Here is a 10,938-nt window from a genome sequence, read left to right on the forward strand (position 1 = left end):
AATTAAACATGTGTAACCAATTAGAGGGTTTTCCACTATGGTACAAGCATGTAATTTGCTAAGTCTTTCTATGAGAACAGATGAAAATAGGTACAAAAAGTGCCTGACTACAACGTTCTCATGTTAAACATGTCAACATAAATGAGCTTTAAATATATAATTTCTAGTTTGTTAACAATTTGCAGAACACGATTGGCTGGTAACACTAACATATAATTTTGGTTCATTTTGCCAAGAAATATTGCATCTGACAGAGCCAATTAATTGTATTAAACATGATTAATTTTAGGCCCAGACTATATTGATGGTACTCATCGGGCAAATCCTGAAACGTAGCGGTGCGCCCTGTCTGCAGGAAGGCGCGGCAGTGAGAAGATGCAGGATTGATTTGTTGCTCGAACTCCGAGTCCAGGAGATGGTTTTTCTGAGCAGAAATGTAGGAAGTGCGTGTACAGTCTTTGTTATATTTGCAAGTGGAAGTATTTAGCTGAAATTTCCTACATGAAATAAATGCTGGTTGATTTGAAAGGTTCTGGAGAGTTGCATTAAATCTGCAGCGTCTCCGCGCTGCATAAAGAGAATAAATCTCCCAGGCCCCAGCCCGTGCGAGTGGCCGCGGCCGGCTCCCCCAGCAGGTGCTGACGTGAGTCTGAAAGGTTACAGATTAGTTTAGCGATGTTAAGTGAACTGGCAAAGGCATCTCTAATTTTGCTGGAAATGAGGAAGCCCGATGGAGGGGGAATCCTAATGAGCCCGTCGAAAGCTGGCTTTGTACCCACCAGACAGGGCGGCTGCAGATTGTATGAAAATATTGGAAATCAATGGCTTCTATGGAATTTCATTAAGAAGCAGTATCCACAATTGATGGAGCCTCATAATTTGATGGATTGTGCTAAGAAAATGATTAGCTAGCTAGAAAGAGTCATAGGACACACACGCCGGGACGTCAGAAGTGTTGAAGTGGGGTAATTTGTACAAAATAAAAAATATTGATTTTACTTATGTGCAAAATTTTGACTTGGAGGGCGGGCTGTCTCGCGAGCGCGGGGCTGATGTAATGTCTTGCTTTCTCCAGCCGTCCCCGGGGAGGGCACCGAGGACGCGGACAGCGGCGCCGAGAGCAGGAGCGGCGGCGAGGACACCAGCGTCTGCGAGAAGTGCTGCGCCGAGTTCTTCAAGTGGACGGACTTCCTGGAGCACAAGAAGGCCTGCACCAAGAACCCGCCGGTGCTGATCGTGCGCGAAGATGGGCCGGCCCCGCCCTCCGAGGACTTTCCGGAACCTTCTCCGGCCAGCTCTCCCAGCGAGCAGACGGAGAGCGAGGCTGCCGAGGAGGCAGCCCCCGCGGAGGGCGGGGAGGGCGGGGAGGTGAGGGCCCCCGAGAGGGAGGACGAGCCCATGGAGGTGGGACCCTCCTCGGACAGAAGCTTCCAGAGCCCAGGCCCCTCGCACGCAGGGAAGCCGCCTCTACCTCAGATCGCGGAACCGGCCCCCGCGGCCGCGTACAGCATGCCAAACACCAACGTGACGCTGGAGACGCTGCTGAGCACCAAGGTGGCCGTGGCGCAGTTCTCCCAGAACGCGAGGGCTGCAGGCACGGTGGGATCCGGCGCTGGGGTGGCGGCGGTGGCCATCCCCGTGATCCTGGAGCAGCTGATGGCCCTGCAGCAGCAGCAGATCCACCAGCTGCAGCTCATCGAGCAAATCCGCAGCCAGGTGGCCATGATGAACCGCCAGCCTCTGAGGCCACCCCTGAACCCCGGGGCGGCCCCGGGGGCTCAGAGCACCCCGGGGCCGGCCTCCAGCCAGCTTCCGGGGACGGCCACGCCCGGGGGCCTGCAGCTCGCCCCAGGGGCCGCCCCTGGCCCCACCGTGCCCGGCCCCGCCGCCCCGCCCCCGGCCTTCGAGGGCGCCCCGCACCTGCCACAGCCGGCGTCCGGAGTGGGTGCCCCGCATGTCCCCGGCGGGGGCCCCTCGGCCCCCGAGCCCAGCGGCCCTGCGGCCCCCGGCGCAGCCCCAGCCTCCGGGGCCAGCGCCTCCAGCAGCGCCGCCACGCAGCCGCAGAACACGCCCCCCGCCCTGGGGCCGGGACCGATGCTGGGCTCAGCCCCCGGCCTGCCCAGCCCGCTTCTACCTCAGACCTCGGCCAGCAGCGTCATCTTCCCCAACCCGCTGGTCAGCATCGCGGCCACGGCCAACGCGCTGGACCCCCTGTCGGCCCTCATGAAACACCGCAAGGGCAAACCCCCCAACGTGTCAGTGTTCGAGCCCAAGGCCAGCGCCGAGGACCCCTTCTTCAAGCACAAGTGCAGGTTCTGTGCCAAGGTGTTTGGGAGCGACAGCGCCCTGCAGATCCACCTGCGCTCCCACACGGGCGAGCGGCCCTTCAAGTGCAACATCTGCGGAAACCGCTTCTCCACGAAGGGCAACCTGAAGGTCCACTTCCAGAGGCACAAGGAGAAGTACCCCCACATCCAGATGAACCCCTACCCCGTCCCCGAGTACCTGGACAACGTGCCCACCTGCTCCGGCATTCCCTACGGCATGTCGCTGCCTCCGGAGAAGCCGGTCACCACCTGGCTGGACAGCAAGCCGGTGCTGCCCACCGTGCCCACGTCGGTCGGGCTGCAGCTTCCACCCACTCTCCCCGGTGTCAGCAGCTTCGCCGACTCCCCCAGCCTCACCCCGGCCAGCCGCTCCCCGCAGCGGCCCTCGCCTGCGTCCAGCGAATGCGCCTCCCTGTCGCCGGGCCTCAACAGCTCCGAGTCGGGCGTCCCCATGAACGCCGCATCCCCACAGCCGGTGCTTGGTGGCTCTTCTCTGACCAAAACCGAGCCCGGGAGCCTGCCTGGCGCCAACGCCAGGGCGGGAGACGCCCCCGCCGCCTCCACGGTGGTGGCCCCCTCGCTCACAGACGGCAGCATATCGACAGGCCTCTGCAGCCCAGTCCTCCCGGCCGGCTCCGACCAGTTCAAGGCCAAGTTCCCCTTCGGAGGGCTGCTGGACTCTATGCAGACGTCGGAGACCTCCAAGCTACAGCAGCTGGTGGAGAACATCGACAAGAAGATGACGGACCCCAACCAGTGCGTCATCTGCCACCGCGTGCTGAGCTGCCAGAGCGCCCTCAAGATGCACTATCGCACGCACACGGGCGAGCGGCCCTTCAAGTGCAAGATCTGCGGGCGCGCCTTCACCACCAAGGGCAACCTGAAGACGCACTTCGGGGTCCACCGAGCCAAGCCGCCCCTGCGGGTGCAGCACTCCTGCCCCATCTGCCAGAAGAAGTTCACCAACGCGGTGGTCCTGCAGCAGCACATCCGCATGCACATGGGCGGGCAGATCCCCAACACGCCGCTGCCCGAGGGCTTGCAGGACACCATGGACGCGGAGCTGCCCTTCGACGAGAAGGCGGCCGAGGCCCTGAGCGCCTACGAGGAGGACATGGACGAGAACTCCCTGGAGGAGGACGCCGAGCTGAAGGACGCGGCCGGCGACCCGTCCAAGCCCCTGCTGGCCTTCTCGGGCTCCTGCCCACCCTCACCACCCTCTGTCATCTCCAGCATCGCGGCGCTGGAGAACCAGATGAAGATGATGGACTCCGTCATGAGCTGTCCGCAGCTGACCGCCCTGAAGTCCATGGAGAACGGTTCTGGGGAGAGCGACCGACTGAGCAACGACTCTTCATCCGCCGTGGGCGACCTGGAGAGCCGCAGCGCGGGCAGCCCAGCCCCGTCCGAGTCGTCCTCTTCCATGCAGGCCCTGTCGCCCCTGCACAGTGCCAGCGAGAGCCCGCACTCCAAGTCCCCGGGCCTCAGCGCCCAGGACGAGCCCCAGGAGACTCCGTTGAAGACGGAGCGGCCGGACAGCCCGCCCCCTGCCCCCGAGAACGGAGGGGCGCTGGACCTGACGGCCATGCACCCCAGCCGGCCGGCCGTCAAGGAGGAGGCCCCCTTTAGCCTGCTGTTCCTGGGCAGAGAACGGGGTAAGTGTGCGAGCACTGTGTGTCGTGTCTGTGCCAAGCCTTTTGCTTGCAGGAGCGCGTTGGAGATCCACCACCGCAGCCACACAAAGGAGCGGCCGTTCGTCTGCGCGGTCTGCGGACGCGGCTGCTCCACCCTGGGTAATTTAAAACAGCACTTACTGACCCACAGATTGAGGGAGCTGCCTTCTCAGTTACTTGACCCCAACTTTGCTCTAGGTCCCAGCCAAAGCACCCCCAGCCTGGTCCCTGGCTCCGCACCCACCATGATCAAAATGGAAGTGAACGGGCACAGCAAGGCCATCCCGCTGGGTGAGGGCCCAACGCTGCCCGCTGCGGTCCAGGTGCCCGCGGGGCCCCAGGCGGTGATGAGCCCCGGCCTCGCGCCCATGCTGGCCCCCCCGCCGCGCCGGACGCCCAAGCAGCACAACTGCCAGTCGTGTGGGAAGACCTTCTCGTCGGCCAGCGCCCTGCAGATCCACGAGCGCACCCACACCGGGGAGAAGCCATTCGGCTGCAGCGTCTGTGGGAGAGCCTTCACCACCAAGGGCAACCTCAAGGTGAGGGCGTGGACGCCCCTGGCACATGCCCGTGCAGCCTGTGTACGTGTGTGGTGGGTGAGTGCATGCATGTGCGTGCATGCCTGTGTCATGGGAGAGTCTGCACTGTGCATGTGCCCGTGTGCGTGTTGCGTGTGTTGTGCGCACACACGCCCGTGAGCGTGCATGCCTGTGCTCTCACACCTGTCCAGTGGCCTCCCCTCGAGGGGCTCATGCGGCCTGCGTGGCCACAGCATGTTGGGGTGGCACACTTGCTACCGTGTGAAGCCCGAGGCCAGCACTGCCCCGCCTCTTGAGGGTTGCTGATACCGAGATAACCGGGCCTTTAAACACTTGCGGACGACACCCATGCAAGTCCCGTCTGGAGGCCCGGGGTCAGTTCTGTGGTTTTGTCCATGTGGCTGCAGGGGTGGGGGCATTTGTGGGAAGACTCCCAGCACGAGGGTCAGGAAGGCAGCGCAGCAGCGTCACATCCGTCTTTGAGATACGACCACGGTGCACGTGCCCGGGAGGCAGTGTGTGACCAGGCGCTGGTGCCGTGGCCGGGCTGTGCTCACACCCTCAGGCAGGTGCCAGTTTGGGCCTCAGTGACCCCTTCAGAGACTGTGGAAAGATCAGTAGCTGCCACATACTGGCAGGATGAAAGCTCCCTCAGTTCTCTGCCAACCGTGGATGCCCAGACTGTGCTTGGTAGGGAGCCAGAGAGAGGCGCGGTGGAGCCAGGAGTTCCGAGTCTAAGACGCCCTGGGGGGCAGGGCTCAGAGGAGCACGAGGCGCCAGGCCCTGTGTCTGCTGAGCTCTGGGGCCCTCTGGGTGGCCTGTGGGTCTTAAAGCACAGGGGGAAATTTTTCTCTCAAGTTTGTGAACTGGAAGAAACATTCATAAGCTAGTTGGCTGGCTGGTTTTTTGGACTTAAGAAAGTGTTGCGTATTAAAGTATAAGATGCCGAGAAAATCTCACCCAGCAAGTTTTGTGGTCCCAAACTGACGCTCTGGCTGGGTGGAGGGAAAGGAAACACATGAGGGAGACCCTGGGTCTCTGGGTGCCTCTGAACGGCGGCGAGGACTGGAGCGCCTGCCCGGCAGGGCCGGCTGACTCGGGCTTGTCTCATGTCCCCACGCAGGTGCACATGGGCACACACATGTGGAACAACGCCCCCGCGAGGCGCGGCCGCCGCCTTTCGGTGGAAAACCCCATGGCCCTGCTGGGTGGTGATGCCCTGAAGTTCTCGGAGATGTTCCAGAAGGATCTGGCCGCACGAGCCATGAACGTTGACCCCAGTTTTTGGAACCAGTACGCCGCCGCCATCACCAACGGTCTGGCCATGAAGAACAACGAGATCTCCGTCATCCAGAACGGAGGCATCCCCCAGCTCCCCGTGAGTCTCGGCGGGAGCGCCCTCCCCACCCTGGGCTCCCTGACCGCCGGGCTGGACAAAGCGCGCACCGGCAGCAGCCCGCCCATCGTGGGTTTGGACAAAGCCAGCTCGGAAACGGGGGCCGGCCGTCCGTTCACAACGTTCATCCAGGACGACAAGGAGGTCGGTATTAACTAGCTAACCTGCGTGCGCCGGGGCGAGGCCGGCCTCCCTGACGGTTTACCCAGAGCTGAAAAAATGTCACCACGTGGTGTGGAAAGGGGGCCTGTAAGCCCCGGTGAGCCTGACGGCTCTCGAGAACTCTGTAACCTTTTAAATAAATTTAAGTCAGAAAGAAGTCCTTGGAAAGCCGCCTTGGGAACAGAAAGGGCTCAGACCACATGCATCCTGTTCCTCCTAAACCCTGCCAGTCCCCAGAGGGAAGGGCTCCCCGCCCTGTTCCAGTCAAACTCCTTCAGTGGTTTTGTTCGAATTAGTTAGAAACTTGAACTCTGCTTCTTGAACTCTTATCTTGAAGACGTGGTCTAGTCCTGCCGGCGCAGTCTCACGGCAGCGTCTTGTCTGTGTCTGTAGTATTTATGATGTTGAGATTATGCGGGTAACAGACAATACAGCCCAACTTTAATGGAAGCTTTTGTACTGCAGAATACATCTGGCTATGTGAGTTTTTTTTTTTTTTAAGCAAGATTTGTTTTGCTATAAATAAGTGGTTTATTTCCATGCAGGCAAAATTGTGAAGTTCTGTTGGGAAAGAGCATGCGTTTTGTGTGCGAGCACCTGTCAGTAACAAGCCTTTTTTTATTATTATTTAAATGTTTAGCTGCTTTGTGGACAGTGGTCTCTAGTGTGGGAACAAGTTGCAGACAGACGTCATAAATTATTCACAACACGGTAGCAGTTGTGAGGAAATAGTTCACATGATCACAGCTGTACAATAAAAAAGGTAATGTTTGTATGATGTGGTTGCAAACTCTTAATTTATACTATTGCACTTTTAGTATTTTGTATTAGGGAGGTTTGTCTATAATTTGAAAATTTTAAAAGATGTAAAGTATTTTATAAATAGTACTTTGAAGGAAAATGAAAAAAAAAAAAAAAGCTGTCACAGTCTTAGGCCAGACAGATATGAGGAATTTGTACTCCTTAAACAGAAAAGCCCCCAAGACTTGTCAGCTCCTCAGCAAACTAGGGCCTGCATTTCTTGAATTAAATGATCTATTTAACTTTTCTACAAAGCCCATCTAAAACTTGACCACCCTTAGCAAAACTTTGATGAATTAATCTTAGGACTGTTGACACTGATACAAGCCAGGAAGTCACTTCGAGAACGTTGCGCAGGTTTAACTTGACTGTGGTCTCTGCCGTCCGTTTCTCACCCACCCCCGGCGGAGAGTCTGCCTGCTGGGAGCACTGGGGTTGTGCTCAAGGAACTGGAGAGAGTTCCGGGCGTCAGGCGGTGTAATCAGGCATAACTGGGAAATTTGCCGCGTTCCTGATTGATTTATTATCGTCTCAGATGAAAACGAAGCACACTGGCCTCTGATCACTCAAAATCCAGCCTCGTGCTGGTGACTGTGCGGGCCGCTCCGAGTGAGGAGGGCCCGGGCGCGGGGCCGGGCGTGGGCTGCACGGAAGTGTCGCGTGTTCTACCTCATCCCGTGCATGGCAGGCGTGCTGGAGTCTGAAGCCAGGACCCTCCGCCAGGAGCGGCGCCCCAGGCTCTTCGTGGGGCGGGGGCCGCGCGAGGAGGTGAGGAAGGTGTAGAAACAGAAAAACAGGACAATCTTTCCAACACAGCCACAGCAAATCACGCCGTGTCACTGAACAGAGAGTTTCAGAGACTCGCAGATAAGCAGACCTAGGGGTCATTTCCGTGGGAAATGAACACTGAACTCCACAGCTCTGTTTTCCACGGAGCGGGTGGGTGAGGCCTGTCCCAGCATCGGGAACAGAAAACTGAGGTGCTCAGTGTTGCTGTGTTTCAGCAGTGAATGTTCTTATTTATCTGTGTCCTTTTTGGTGTGATGATCTTTTTTTTGGTTTTTTTGGCTTAGTATTTGGTACCATGTGGTGTTCTCTCCTCCCGACAGGATGTGTATATAACTTAAGAGAAGAGGAATGTAAAGTGCTGTAAATAAGACGGCTCGCGGTGGGCAGCGTGGCGGGCCCGCCGCGGGCAGGGCGCGGCCGCCCTCCCCGTGGGGAAGAGACACTATTTTTCTATTGCAACACCATGTAGGGCCAGGGGCCTCCCTGAACCAGCGGGGAACCGCTTCCCAGATCCACTATTTTTTATGATGAAATCTGTGGCTTGACACATCTACTGATTGAAATGGATGTCTTAGTCTAGGTTACTATTTTTGTCACATGGAACTGAATAAAATGCAGGATGTACTATTATTTCTGAATGGCGTTCATTGATTATTCTAATGGACAAAGTGGACCTTGGAGTGGCGGCCACTGACGGTGGCTGTGTTCCCGTGGTGCTTCTCCCGGGAAGGTCAGGGAGGGCGGGCAGCCCAGATGGAACCCCGTCTGGGTGTGTCTCCACTGGTCTTGAAATTTTCATTTTTCACTTTCTTCTAAAATAAAAATGCAGCCTCCTAATTGTGGATTTTTTAAAATTTACATCTGTGATAGAAGAAGGCGTTAGTAGAAAATGCCTAATTACTAGAGACTGTTGGCAGGGCCCCAAGTGACCGCCTCCTGAGCCGCCTCCCCCTTGTCGGGTCCCTTGGAGACGAAGTAGCTGCGCCTCCAGCCACGCTGAGGGAGGAGAGGCGGGAGCCGCGGGGTCTCCGCCGTCAGCGCCATGCACGTGGGTTCCGTGCGGAGCACACCCTTCACTCTAGGAGAAGCTTTGCTTTGCTGGTAACATCTGATCAGATTTTAAAACTTTAAATAATTTAATAGCTCCTGGGTTTCAAGGTACATAATCCATTTCTTTTAAAAAGTAACTACTGATGCCTAGAGGCCACAGTAAATGTCACGAGGGACCTGCTGAGTGGCCTTGAAGGGGCGAAGACCGCACTAACCACTACGCTGCCCACCCGGCCAGGTTCCCGGCAGCGTCATTCCTCCTGGGCTTCAGGCATAAACCCCATTAATTTCAGAGCTAGAATAGAAATTATGAGCTATAAACTGACTAAATCAGATAGTAAATTCAATTTTTTTAAATACGGTAAGAAAATAGCAAAGATTCCAACAACCGTTTAAAATAATTCTTGTGAATTAAAATGCAGGGGAAAGGGGGGGTTCCTTCTCGTCTCGAAACCATCTCCAACCAAGACCAGAGGTATTCTGGCACAACCACCCAGATACGTACTCCTTCCTGACACCAGCCCCAGCTGCTCAGACCAAACATCAAAGAATCATAAATGCCAAGACTCCCTAAAAAGTATTTATTTAAATGTATTTCTATTCCAAGTTTGTTACAGGAACCATTAATGTTGAAAACTAATCAAGAAGTACTGCTTAAAGGCTAAAAAGCAATTGTTTTCAAGCTTTCATTCCGTCCTGAGGAGGCTCTCCGGCCGCTTGGGTCCCCTGCCTGCGTCCCCTCCAGGCTCGGCAGACGCTGCCCAGGTCCTCCGTGAGCCCCCAGCCGCGCCAGCACCGCGGCGCTCCGTCATTACTGAGCTGCAGGTCCACTTCCAGCCCCTCACCCTCAAATCTCTGTCCGTCTAAGCCCAGGGTCCACCCCCTCACTTTGTCTCTCCGATGATGCTTGCCTTGGAGCGGTCCTGTCACCCTCGCGTCACTCTGTGTCCAGCCTGTCCCCTTGCAAGCTCACCAGCCCACTGTGGGCCTCAGGTTCGCCCCTTTGTGTTCAGAGCCCCGTGCTCGTTCGCTGACCGCTGGTGCTGGAGCAGGGGCTGAGCACAGGTTCGTTCCTTTGGAAAGTTTTGAGGGACACAGTGCTGCTGTGGAAAACAGGCTGCAAAGCATTTCTCCTGGCAGGTCTGTTTGCTGATTTTTAGCTCTGTTAAAATTGGGTCTGCAAAATACTCTGCGCAATACTAGGGAGGAAATTAAATCCCCCTCTTCTTTTTCCCAGAAGTGGGAAACACCGTGTGTTATTCCAGCATTTTTTATGAAGGGAAAACTGTGAAATGAAATCACCATAGAAACCTTCCCTGCTGTCCTGGCAGTGCTTCCCATGCAGGTGGACGGGCGTGGGGGTGGCAGCGGCCGCCGGGTGGCCCAGGTGGGCGTGCTCTGTGGCAGGGCTCAGACGGGGACAGGGCCAGGCTGCCTCCTCGCTCCGGCTGTGCCGTGTGAGAGGTGCCCCCTCCGTCCTCACCCTGCTCCCTTATCTGTGAGAACGGGGCAGAATTTGACGATAATAAAATTTCCACTTCTAAAATCCAGTATTGTTATTTGTTTGTTTTTTTTAAAGAACTACAAGTAACGTGCATCTTTCTTTTTCCCCAAAAAATTCACTGGACAGACTAATGGGCAGTATATTTAGAGAGAAAAAATACAAGCAATTACCTAAGAATATAACTATGAAAAATCTATTACAAATGACTTCGTTAAAGCAAATATGTGGAATCATATTTGGACCATGAAAAATGTGTTGGTATCTTTGATTTTTTTTAATCATTAAATTTATTGAAGCTTTTAAAATGCAACTATATTTAAGGTAAAATAAAGTCAATCTCTGTGAACATTATGCGTCATGCATTTTCTATCAGAAAAGAGACTTTTAAGAGCGGTTCGGCTGTTGCCCTGCGTGTCCACACGCAGGACACGCAGCTCCTCGTCCAAGTGGTGCGCATGTGTATCCTGCGTGTGGTACAGACACTCAGAAAAGCGTGCCAATCAAAGCAGTGATTCTCACTGCTCTCTTGAGTGAAAGGCTGCAGAACCTCCCTGCTCACGTTGGGGGTCCTGTCCTGCCTCGGAGCCGCACGCGCGTTGGTCGGTCTCACCGCTGGGTCCCACGGGTTGTATTTGGGCAGCTCTGCCTCTGCTTCGCCCTCTTCCGGCTGAACCAGCTTTCACTGAGCACTGGACTA

The 10,938-nt window shown here is 56.1% G+C and overlaps 1 protein-coding gene across 1 annotated transcript; it reads left to right on the forward strand.

Moving 5' to 3' along the window:
• The first annotated feature begins 1,290 nt into the window (after positions 1–1,290).
• SALL3 (spalt like transcription factor 3) lies at positions 1,291–10,470 on the forward strand. Its single transcript, XM_074355337.1, has 2 exons — positions 1,291–4,539; positions 5,663–10,470. The coding sequence occupies exons 1-2, from the start codon at positions 1,399–1,401 to the stop codon at positions 6,092–6,094; spliced, it is 3,573 nt and encodes a 1,190-aa protein (XP_074211438.1). The 5' UTR covers positions 1,291–1,398; the 3' UTR covers positions 6,095–10,470.
• Positions 10,471–10,938: the final 468 nt, after the last annotated feature.

Source organism: Camelus bactrianus, chromosome 30 (genome assembly GCF_048773025.1).
Source record: "Camelus bactrianus isolate YW-2024 breed Bactrian camel chromosome 30, ASM4877302v1, whole genome shotgun sequence".
Lineage (NCBI taxonomy): Eukaryota > Metazoa > Chordata > Mammalia > Artiodactyla > Camelidae > Camelus > Camelus bactrianus.